Source organism: Eschrichtius robustus, chromosome 4 (genome assembly GCF_028021215.1).
Source record: "Eschrichtius robustus isolate mEscRob2 chromosome 4, mEscRob2.pri, whole genome shotgun sequence".
NCBI classification, from domain to species: Eukaryota; Metazoa; Chordata; class Mammalia; order Artiodactyla; family Eschrichtiidae; genus Eschrichtius; species Eschrichtius robustus.
This window is the reverse complement of record NC_090827.1, coordinates 79,432,409-79,444,757: the sequence shown is the minus strand read 5'-3', so window position 1 is coordinate 79,444,757 and position 12,349 is coordinate 79,432,409. Positions and strand designations below refer to the sequence as shown.

Below are 12,349 nucleotides of genomic sequence, written 5' to 3'. Positions count from 1 at the left end.
GTTATGCTGACTGTAATCATGTCCTCATATAAAATAAAAAAAATAGTCAAACTTGAGTCAAATGCAAATTATATTACAGAAACATCCTGCTGTGTTCATCAGTCCACTGAACCGCTTCTGAGATTTTTGTTCAACCTTTATCCCTGCGGATACCACACTGTATTGAAATTGTTTCATCTTTACCAATGTTTTACCCACAAGATAAGAAACCACTGAGCTCCTTGGGGACAGGGACTCACCTCATTCAATTAAGTACCTGCACATAATATGTGCCAACACTAATATAAAGGTCCTCAACAGATGGCCATTTTCAGGAACAAAATGTAATCTATTTGACACACAGCATTTCTTCCATGGCACATCTTACAGCGCTATTAACATGTGAAATTAAGATTTGATGATTTAGGCCAATTTGCATCAGTACAAGTCACATTTCTAGAGGGCACATTTGGTTTCTCCTAACAAATGCTTCCTCTTTAGAAAATTATTCAGGCTCTTCAAACAGAAAATCTATCCCCAGAAAACCTTCCATTTGTAGGGCCATAAAAATATGTAGGAAGTTAAATCCATTGGTCTGGACAAAAATCAGAGGATTATCAACAAGGAACATTTCCTTATGCTTGGTAGCAGCTAGTACATTTTAAAAATTACAACACACCAGCCAAACAAGCTTTACTATCTCTGAACCAGACATGCTGTGTGGCTAAGCTGACAAGCCCTAAGCAAGTTGATCAAGAATCACTATGGCAGGAATTCACACGAAGTGAAATTAAAACAAATGGGAACTCGCATTAAACTGCCAGTGGACTATAAAACTTCAGGGGGGTAGGGGACAAGTGGAGGGATGTGAATATTTTCCACAACCCCTGTATCTAAAACTGGCACAAGAAGTGTGGGGAAAAGAGAAGGTGTTTATTTTTCAATCACACAAAGGATTTGCTACAAGGTTTTTCCTGCTCTGCTGGGTCCTTTCTTGTCGGCTGGATGAAACAAATCCACTTCTCAATGCTAGGTCTTGGTTTGTACAAGTCTTACCAAGAAGGATGATATCTTTTAACACTCTTTCTGGACACACATCAGCCTGTTTAAAATATGCCAAATGACCTGTTTAAAAAAAAAAAAAAAAAAACTGCCACTCATTCTTACTATGACTCAGACCAGCTGGGACCAAATGGAGTTGGGAGTGGGAAGGATCAGTAAGAGCCCCAGAGAGAAATGAAAGAAACAGTGAGGAGAGACCCATAGAAAACCTACCTGGAAACAATTCATCATCAAGTGAAGAATCTAAAGAGAGGTCCAATGAAAATGTATGTTTGATCAAGTGAAAAGACAGCAGTCTCCTCATCACAGAGCCTCCTCTGTGGGAAGCAAGACTGGGAGGGGCCAGGATGACCTGAGCAGCCTTTTATAAGGGGCGGAGTTAAGGATTCCCATCCCAGCCTGCCTATACTGCAGTCAGCTTGGTTTGCATAAATGAACATGTGGGTTATCTTAGTGGCTGCTTCCATCAGGTACAAGAAGACATCAAACCCATTGTCCTTTAAACCATTGAAGATGACATAATAATGAGAAAGATGATGTTGATAACAACTGACACTCAATGAGTACTTGCTACATACTAGGCTCAGTAACTCATTTAATACAAGAGTCCCATGAGGTAGGAACCATTATCATCCCCTTCTTATAGATAAGGAAAGTAGCAGGGAGAGCAACTTGTTCAAGGACAAAAAGCTAGTATATGTTAGAAGCAGGTCACTGAACCCAGGAAGTCTGACTTTAGAGCCCAAGCTCTTCATATCACTTACTCCAGGCACAGTGTCCATACAGAAACGTAAGACTCCCTAGTTATGAATTATTGGTTCCTCACCTCACCTGGGTGATGACCCTAAATTTGGTGCCTTTTTAGGGACTCCATAAGAGGCGCCAACTTTCCAGACACAGTGCTAGCCCGCTCCTCTCACGTCCTCCCTGCAGCTTGCCTCCCTGGCCAAGTTTTACTGGATACAGGTTGTGACATTCTACTCAGGTGTGCCAAGAAGCCCCAACTGCACTGAGGGCCAAAAAAAAAAAAAAAAAAAAAAAAAAAAAAGCAGGGGACTGACTTCATCTTGGGACATGCTAGCTCTCAAGTTTCCAGCCTGCTTCAATACAGAGAGGTGTCGCCACACACAAGCAGGACAGGAACACCACCAAGAGCTTCACTGCCCTGTAAGCCCGAGGCCACCCCAGCAGGCACAAAAGAGAGTATTGGAGATGCTCTGGTTTCAGAGTTCCCCTCAGGAGCTGGTCTTAGCAGACAGAGAGACGGAGAAGAAAGGCATCATCTTTTCACTACACCAAGCAACGTTAATGCCACTCGACAGGAAGGAGCAGGAGACCTGTCTCTGTGTGGAGAAGGAAGGAAGAGAGGAAATGGAAACGTGCCAGGAGCCACTCACCACATCTGGTCCTGCACCAATACCTTTGCAGCTATCACTCTGGGAAGGCCCAGCATCTGCTCTGCCGACCACAGCGGTAGCCGTGTCCAACGGTGCTGAAAACTGAAGCCAGCACCAGTGGGTTTTGATTCCACCCCTGAGCTAACACATGGCTCCTTAATGCTCCTTTCCCATGTGTTAATCTTGCAACAGAATGTGGGACAGAAGATTTATAAAGCTTGGTGATGGGGGAAGGGCAGCCAGATCACCTTACTCCCAGGCTTCTTTCTCAATCAAGCCTCCTCAGATTCCCTTTAGTGGCCTGTATTATTAGCTTCAAGGGAGGTTCCCCCAAACTGTCATTAAAAGAGCATGTGTTCCATTCAGCCGGGGGGAGGGGAGACTTGATGGGGGGCGGGGGAACCCTGGAGAGCCAAGGCAAAGCACACACTCTCTCATCCTGCACAGGAAGGCAATGCCTTACTCCAGGGGGCGAGCTGTGCTCTCCAAGGCTCTGACAAGTAGAGGTACCAGCAGGATGCACCCTGGGGACTCAAGGGCTGGAGGCTGTTCCTGCAGAAAATGAAAACGAAGGGAAAGCAATGGGAGAAACCCAAGTTAAAGTGATCACCACGTCATGGACCCAGTCCAAATCGGAGCCCAGCAAGGTCCCCTTGCTGTGTCCACGCCCACCAGTCCGCGCTTGGGTCTACAGTGGATCAGGCAGGATAATCCTGGAGACCTCCTCCACGCCCCCAGCCGGCCCCACCCTTAGGGCCTCTAATTGTTACTACCTTATAACCTTGTCCCCCTTTCACAGATGGGAAAACTGAGGCATCCAAAGCAAATGCCGTGCTTTCCTAAACCAGGTAGAAGTTCACTTCCCTAACCACAATTTTGCACTTTTTTACAGCTCTATCACATTTCAGATCTCACCAGATACACCTATTGCCTCTGCAAAGTGAATCTTAAATACAGTTTAAGGAGTTAACTCAAAAATGAGATGAGGGCGGTCAGGGAGTCTGGCAGGGCTTTATCTGTGGCAAGGACAGGATGGGTGCCCCCCCTCCCACCAGCTTCTCCTCCAACCCGGTCCCCCGGGACGTCCGGGTTCTGCCTCCCCCGCAAGACGCTTCCACCGCAACCCGAGGGCGGAGGCGCAGCGGCTCGGCCCGGGGACCGGCAAGCGGGGTCCCCGGTCCCGGGGCCGAGAAGGGGGCGGGGGGCTCGGGGCCGCGACCGGCCCGCCCAGCCCGGTGGCCGGGAACTTCTGGCGGCGCCGCGCCGCCCCCGCCGCCCTCACCCCCACCGGCCGCCGGGCGGGCGTGCGGCTCGGGTTTCCCTTTCTTCGCCTCGCCGCGCCTGGGGCGCGACCCCCGAGGCGGCGGCGGCGGCGGCGGCCACTCACCATATTACAGATGGAGGCGATGTTTCGGACAGTCATTAGTCTAAAGGTTACAGCGATCCCGCACCGCCATCTTTATAAGGTGAAAACAGGACCGGCCATGGTGGAGCGCTCGCGGGGAGGCCGGGCGCGGCGGCGGCGGCGGCGGCGGCGGCGGCGGGGAGGCGGCCTGGGGTCCGGCTTTCAGTTTGGCTGGGAGAGGGAGGCCGGGAGGGAGGAGAGGAGGAGGGGAGGGCGGGGAAGGCGGGAGGCGGGAGGGAGAGCGGAGGGGCGGGGAGTGGCGGAGCGAGGGAGCCTGGGCCGCGGCCGGCGGCGCCGGGAGGAGGGGCGGCCCGAGCGCCGCGTGCAGCCCGCGCCCCGAGCGCTCCCGTCGCGCGCCCGGCCCCGACCCGGCCCCGGCCCCGGCCCCGACCCGGCCCCGGCCCCGGCCCCAGCCCCGGCCCGGGTCCACGCGGCTCCTCCTCCCTCCTCCGCCCGCCCGCGCCCCCAGCCACCCCGGCTCGGCCTTTTTCTTTTTCTCTTCTGATGTCCTGCTTCACTCTGAACGGGTTGGAATGCGCGGCCAGGCCCTCGCTCGCGCGGCTGCCGCAGGTCCCCCGCGCGGACCCCGACGCGTCGGCGGCCTCCTCCGGCCCGCGGCACCGCCCGGGAAGCAGGGACCGCGCCCGCGTGGGGTGTCGGCCGGCGGAAGGGGCTGCCCTCGGGCCGGGGAAGCGAGGCACGTCGCCGGGGACAGGGGGCCGCTTTCGGTCTTCATTTGTTCTTCTTTCCTGCCGCGCGGCCCCCAGCAGCCCCGGGTTTTTATGTTTGGGCGAGTGGAGGAGGCAAGGGGTAGGGGTGACTCCATCCAACTTTTCGTTTCTCCCCGGGGCTCCAGCCAAATGGCACCCGCAGGGACCCAAGAAGTAAATGGGGTCAGGACACGGGAATGTCCAGAGCCCTAGCCAGCCGCGGGCCGGCTGCCTGATCGAGGGCGCCGGGAGGGGACAGGAATCTGGCTCTGAGGGGAGGCCAGCCACGGCGCGCTCGGGCAGTTTGTGACATTAGCAGGTACAAAGGGAAAGTCTCGGTTCTGGACAAGGACTAGGGACGGTCCAAGGAGCGATTTGAATCTAGAAAGAACGAAAACCAAACTTTTCTGCGTCTTCTAGAAATAGCTACCTCTCTTGGGGGCACCCAACCTCTTTAGGTTTCGAGAAGGGTCATTGTATCGGCTTATACACATTTCCTGCATAAAAGGTCGTGGGTTTTGACTCAAAGCGCGAATCCACACCATTTAAAAGATACGTTCCTGTGAAGTGGAGGAGCCCATTTCCGAAGGTGTGAAACAATTCTCATACAAGGTTGCAATTCAGTGCTTTCAACAGAGAAGTTGTACAAGCGCAACGCGTGATAATTCTTAAACCAGTATATTTAATGACAAATCGAATTAGAGGAGAAGTTAATATAATTGAAGATAGCTTATATCTAACCAAGAGGAACATACTGGGAAAATAGCACGCTTCCTGTCCTCCATTATCTATTTAGTGTTAGGCATTGTAAGATTTGAGAACCATCGATTGCTAACATCCCTAGGACCTGGGATGGAAATAAGACAACAGCGACTAAAGTTTCCTTGGGGTCATCTTGGCTCTGTATATTTAATGGATTTAAGGAATAAATTCCTACTTATGTTAAGTCATTCTGCCTACATCTTATTTCCAAACAGATCCTGAGGATGATGATAGCTCGCTTTGATTTTTTATCATTGTCAGTCATGATGCCCTTTACATTCATAACCTATAGGCACCAACATAATCATCAGGTAATAGATGCTATTATAATCGCCTTTTGTAGATCAGTAAAATAAGGCTTAGGGTATCAAGTATCCTACCTCAATCATGTTCCCCAAATGTTACAACTGAAGTTGGTGTGCTAATCTGGCTGAGCACCTTAAAGAGAGGAGAAGGCAGCAAAACACCCAACCTATGGCCAGTTGGGTAACTGATACCTGGAAAGGTTTAAATACTTGAGGAAAGTCATAAAACAAGTTCAGGAGCAACCTCAAGGCTAAAACGCAGGCCTTGGGACTCAATTTCACAGACATTCCACTACGAAGGCATTCATCCAAAACCTTAAATGATATGGAAATTTTATACCATAATAGAGTTCAGTATTTCTGCCAACATTGGCATAATGGATGGCAAAGTCCACAGGATTGAAAATGCCATTGACATAATGAAAATTGGACATCACTCGATTACTGAGTGCTATGTTAGCAAGGCATCCTTTGCATGCCTTTTAACAGCCTAAAGCCTAAAACTGAAGTGTTCAATATAGACAGACATCCAGATTGAAACTCAGGCAGTGAATTACAAACACAGCAAATCAATTGAACACAGCACATCTTGTCAGACTCATGAATAATTAAATACATTTTTACACTACTACAAGGTTGGTTTTCACAGATCTAAATTGGAAAAGGCATCAGTTGAAGAAGAATAATTGTAACCTCAGCCTTGTTCAGGGAGGAAACATTACTTGGAGGTGGTAAGAGGTAAAATGATGAAAATGTTGACAAGCTAATGAGAGAACTTTGAGGAAAAGTGTTCCACATATAGGGGCCAGCTGGTATAAAGGTATAGCGTTAAAACTGGGAAAAGTGGGCAAATGGAGAGACGGAACATAGGCTAGCACTAAACAGATGAAGGCACATGATCCAGGCCTGGCCAATGAGAGCACCTCATGGCCCAGCCACAATGATTGGTTCAGCTAGGAGGATGTAATATAAACTGAGCCAATGAGAGTTGGCCCTGGGTCTTTGGGGAAAGAAGTGCTCCCCTTCCCGAGTTTGCTGAGCTGATATGATAAAATCTAGAGCTGCCAGCTTTCCACTTCCTGAGAATGAAGAAAAATAAAGCTGAGAAATGTAAAAGAGATCCTAACGACATCATTTATCCTGTGGCTGCCAGATCTGTATCCTGGACTCTTCAGCACCTCAAGGTGGTAAAGTCCTTGTTTTCTTTGGTAGTTCAAATTGAGTGTCTGCTGCTCACAACTGAAACAATTCTAATACACCATTGTCTCCCTATGTCCAAAATTCATTAGGTTCATTCTGAATTCATGGTGTTTCCTCTTCCTCTCTTCTCTACCCACTCCATGGATTTTTCCAGGTCTTCCTCCTCTAGATCTGCCTCCTCCGTGATGCCGTCCAAGATTGCTTCCCACCACCACCAATGAACTATATCCAGGTGTTTCCATGCTTACCCTTCTGTCGTTACCAGTTTTGTGTCAGTGCCCCCTCCTGCTTCCCCTCTTTGCGTAGTTAACACCACTCAGCCTTCAGATAACTTGAGACAAGATGGGATGCCTTTGTCATATGTTCTTACAGCGCCATCAGTCTTCCCTTCATGGACCTTATATTTGTGAATATGCTTATGCCATCTAGCACACAGCATGGAGGCAGTAGAATGGGTGGTTAAAAAATGAATCCTGGATCCAGACTCTCTGGACTAGGTGTATGATCTTGGGCAAGTGTCAACTTCTCTATGCGGAGATTTCTGTATCCATAAAAAGAAGAGGCCCCTTCATAGAGTGTTATTGTGTTAGTTTATGTAGAGTACAAAAAATATGCCTGGCATGCACTAACCACTACATAAGTGACACTGCTATTATTATTGTGCATGTGATTGATTGATTAATGTGTGTTTCCCAACCCTCAGATGTGAAGTGAGAGAGAGGTCTGTTTTTGCTCACCATTTTACACCTAAGAAGGACACAGTGCCTTGTCCATAAGAGCAGCCAAGAAATCAGATATTAAATATTTGGACAGTTGCCTCTCTCCAAGTGGCCTGGAAGCTACTGGAGGGAAGGAACCTTGTCTTGTGCATTTAAAAAAATCTCATCCAGTCTCAGGCACTGTGCCTGGCACATTCGTTCCTTTCCTTTTTTTCCTCATTGCCAAATAGGTTATTGCAGCTCATGTGAGATGCAAGTGCTAGTAAACATTTGGCTGTCTCAGGGGAAAACATTTTCCTGACTGTACTTTAAAACCAAACTGGTTTCTGAGGATTATATTTCAATTCTGTGAGGAACTTTATGACAGCCTTTTCCCTTTTTCATCATGTATCAAACAAATCCTGAAGACATGCTTTGGGCCAGATGCTGTGTGAGGCGCCGGTGGTCCGAGGATAAGAGAAGGCAGTCACAGCACTCGTACTGCTCAACTTCTAATGTGAAATTGTTGTTTATGAACGTCTTCACTACTTTTTGCATGCACTTAGTATAAAATAAGGATAAGCTAACTTTGGAGTGAGTTCCTACAACGGGGAAACTGCATCTAAAACCATGCGTGTACTTATGCGTGGTTAAGATTCCCTAAGTCTTTGAAACAATTGGCTTATTTTGAAGTGCCGATTGAAACGCCATTGAAGGACTCTTAAGCTAGGTTGGAACATGATTAGATTTCTATTTGTTAATACATTTTGATTAACTGAAAGAAGAGATGACTGTAGCTGGCTACTGTGTGGGGAAAGAGGGTTGAAGGAGAGCAAAAGGGGTCTAGGGGAGGCCAGTTAGAAACCTGTGGAGAGGGAGTCCCAGAGCTGCTGGGAGCCTGGGTTTAGGTAAGGAATAGCAATGGAAAGGGGAGAAGCAGATAGATCGAAGACATTTTTTTGGAGGTAGTTAGCTGAATTTGGTGATTTACTGGGATGAGGGACAAGGATAAGTCAAAGATGAGACCCAAGTTTCTGACTAGAATGAAAAGGAATGTCATTTTTTATAATAGAGAATGCTGGAGGAGAAGGTGCAGGTGTAGGTGGTTGAGAAGAAGTGAACTTGGTTTCAGAGGTGTTGAGTTGGAGATAACCATGAAACACCTGAAAAGTTATATCAGGTACCACTGGGGCTCAGAAGAGATGTCTGGACTGGAGATAAACCTAAAGGTAATTAATATATAGAAGATAACAGAGGACATGTGGTTATGGATGAAATTGCCTAGGAAGAGTTTTGCCAAGGAGGTTTTCTTTTTTTATGAATTTATTCATTTTATTTATTTATTTTTGGCTGCATTGGGTCTTTGTCGCTGCGCGCGGGCTCTAGAGCACAGGCTCAGTAGTTGTGGCATGCAGGCTTAGTTGCTACACGGCAGGTGGGATCTTCCCAGATCAGGGCTCAAACCCGTGTCCCTTGCATTGGCAGGCAGATTCTCAACCACTGCGCCACCAGGGAAGCCCTGCCAAGGAGTTTTGACTGAGAATAGATTAAGGGATAGTCAGAAAGGGCTCCACTATGCAAGATCAGACGGAGGAAGAGGAGCCAAAGAAAACTAACACAGTGCTGCTAACATGGTAGAAGAAAAGCAAACAAACATGCAACATCGCAAACTCCAGAGTATTTTAAGATGGGAGGGGGTAGTCAAAAGTATCAAATACAGCTAAGAGATCAAAGAAGATGATTAATAATAGTAACAATGTTCAATTCTTGAACAGAACTTTAACATGCATTTAATCCTTCTGACAGCCCTATGAGGAAGGCATATATATAATCCTCATTTTAGAGGAGAGAAAACTGAAGCTCAGAGAGTTTAAGTAACTTGCCCAGATTCATTTAAGCATTATTTCACCAGAACCTATTACTCAAAAGTTCTTTGAATTCTATCAAAGGCAGTTTGCATGGAACAGTTAGGATATTGGATATTAGATAATCCATATTGGAATGGATTAATAAATAAGAGGGAGGTGAGAAAACAGACTAAAGGTGTTCGGCTTTCAAGGGAAGAAGAGATAGGGAACTAGACAATTGAAGAGCTCAAAATTACTTTCATGGAATGGGTCTCTGCCTGGTTTGCAAGCACCTCCTTTAAATCAAATATTTACATCACTCTCCATGCTTCCAGGCCTGCAGCCTCACCCTCCGATGATTATTCTTCCTTCTATTTCAAGTCCACTCACTCCTCAAAACTCCGTTCAAAGCTCACTTCCAGAGGAAGACTTCCCAGTTTCACCTTTCTTGATAGGTTTTTATCAGAGGTCACTTTTGACGTTCCTTTAAGATTTTTTTTTTTTTTTTTTTTTTTTGATGTGGACCATTTTTAAAGTCCTTACTGAATTCGTTACAACATTGCTCCTGTTCCATGCCTTGGCTTCCTGGCTGCAAGGCATGTGGGATCCCGGCTCCTTGGTCAGGGATCAAACCCACACACCCTCCCAGCGCCCCCGCATTGGAAGGCAAAGTCTCACTCACTGGACTGCCAGGGAAGTCCCTTGACGTTTCTTTAGAAACCTGAAATGCCTGGCACAATGCTAGGTGCACACAGGAGGCTCTCAGATAATTGACAGGTAATTAATTCTTTACCTACAACACTTGGCTCACTTAATCAGAGCCATTTTACTCACCACCCTGCTTTCCTGGTGGTTTTCTCTTTCCTCCAAGTTCTGATCTGAATTATATAGAATTTACAGCCCTCATGGGTATGAGGAGGGCAGGGTTTAGAAGGTAAGTGTGTGGTGAGGAAGTTGAAGCAAATGAGCTTCCCTCATTTAGAAATAAGACTTCTAGAGAGATTTGGTCATAAAATAAGGAGAGATCTCAGCACCTTAAGGGAGGCAAGGGAATCAATGGAAGGGTTTGGTCATCTTATTTATCCCTTTTACCATAATTATTAGTACATTCGTCATCAAAATGTGAGGAGCTAGTGAATCTACAAGTAAGGCTTGATGGAGTGCCCTTATGGGAAGGGTAGGGGTCATGTCAAGGGCCCAAGAGCTTTGGAAAGGAGGAAGTACATCCATTAGATTGAGGAAATTAACATGAGATGGCCTCCATCTTCTTAGTAGACAGGAATGGACGCTCCATCGCCCCCTAGAGGTTTTGACTGCTTTGTTTACTGCCATACCCCTTAGAATAGTAAGGCACATAGAAGGCACTCAATAAAATATTTGTTGAATGGGCGATTGAAAGGATAAGATTAGAAGAAGACTCTCTAGGGTAAGAGAATAGTTGTTCTAATAGCCTAATCAGATTTAGAACAGGCTTTCTTTGGGGGCATTTACATTCTGTCCATGTCCATAAACACTATTTACAATAAAGGAAAGATGTATGCCTTCTCACCAGATTATACCCTAGTGTGCTCCCAGCCCATATGTGATCACTTCCATAGTTTTAACAGCCTCCCGACCACCACTGCCACCTGGTGGAAGGGCAGGGATTCACAAGTGGCACCTGGAACGAGACTTCCCTCAGGCAGCAGCACCTGTAATTCTCCTTTTGTGATCATGCCCTTCTAGAAAGCTGGCAACCATGTGGTTCATTGAAAACAAGATAAGACTGTCCTGAACTCTCTCACTGTACAACTTTGTCCCCAGTGAAGGTTTAGGGTTCTACTCTTGCATTTCTTCTCAGAAAATAGGGTCAGACAGCCAAATTAAGGGTGACACTGATAAGGCCACATGAGCAGATCCTCCTACTGGTGGCTGTGGTGCTATGTACCTTGAAAAGCACTATACACATGCCAGTCATCACTCGCTGTCACCAGTGACCAAAAAGAGATAGGCTCTGAGGAGCTGACAGCTCTGAATGCTATACATACTCAAGCCTTTCAAGCTCTGCATGAACTAGGTAAATAGATTCAAAAGTTTCAAGAGTACTAATTGATTCAAATGATTACAAGTGATTTATGCTGTTTTTGATGGAATTCTGGTTCGACTGGAACCTTTGAAACAATGATCCTGTCGATGTTTCCATTTGAAGCACACTATACTCATTGCTGTTTAGACTTTATTTTTGAATAAAAAGGACAATTCAAGATAGCTTAGCTTCTTTTGGGGGGGGGTAATTATGAGCCATTTAGTTGAAGTCACTATTATAATGTTTCAGCAACAGCTATTATTGATTCCTATAGGTTATTACAACTTTTTAAAAGAGCTGTTGATATCTTGTCTAAGCACAAAGCATGAAACTTTCCTATGTTTTTAATATTTTAAATTAAAACATACATTCAGAAAATTTAATTTTTAATTAAAACATAAATACATGCATAATTCTTAAGTGAATTGTCACAAAAGAGGCACACCTGTGCACCACCACCCAGGTAAAGAAATAGAACATAACCAGCATCCTGAAGTCCTCGCCCATACTCCTCTCAATCACTATCCTCTCTCCCCCAAAGGTAACCCTACACTGACTTCTAAATCCATAGCTTAGTTTTGCCTGAGTTTTCTGTTTGTGTTTCTATAAATAAAATCACGCAGTGTTTAACTCTTTTTTGCCTGGCTTCTTCCGCTCAGTATTATGAGATTCAGGCATGTTGCTCAGAAAAGCTGTAGTTTGTTAGTTTTTGTTGCTGTATAGTATTGTGTTGTACGAAGATGTCACAATTTATATGTAAATTCAACACCATCAGATATTTGGTTTGTTTCCAGCTTGGGGCTATTACCAAAAATGCTTCTATGAACGTTCTTATATGTGTCCTTTGGTGAACATGGGCACACATTTCTGTTGGATATACCATTAAGTGTACGTTGCTGGGCCATAGGGTAGGCATGTG

At 46.2% G+C, this 12,349-nt stretch overlaps 1 protein-coding gene across 1 annotated transcript in view; it reads right to left on the bottom strand.

Annotated features, from left to right (window-relative positions):
* The window catches only part of USP46 (ubiquitin specific peptidase 46), a 69,683-nt gene extending 65,679 nt beyond the window's left edge, over positions 1-4,004 (bottom strand). Inside the window, exon 1 of the mRNA XM_068542985.1 lies at positions 3,826-4,004. Coding sequence (XP_068399086.1) covers positions 3,826-3,861 — 36 coding nt within the window. The 5' untranslated portion in view covers positions 3,862-4,004. The remainder of the gene's footprint in view (positions 1-3,825) is intronic.
* Positions 4,005-12,349: the final 8,345 nt, after the last annotated feature.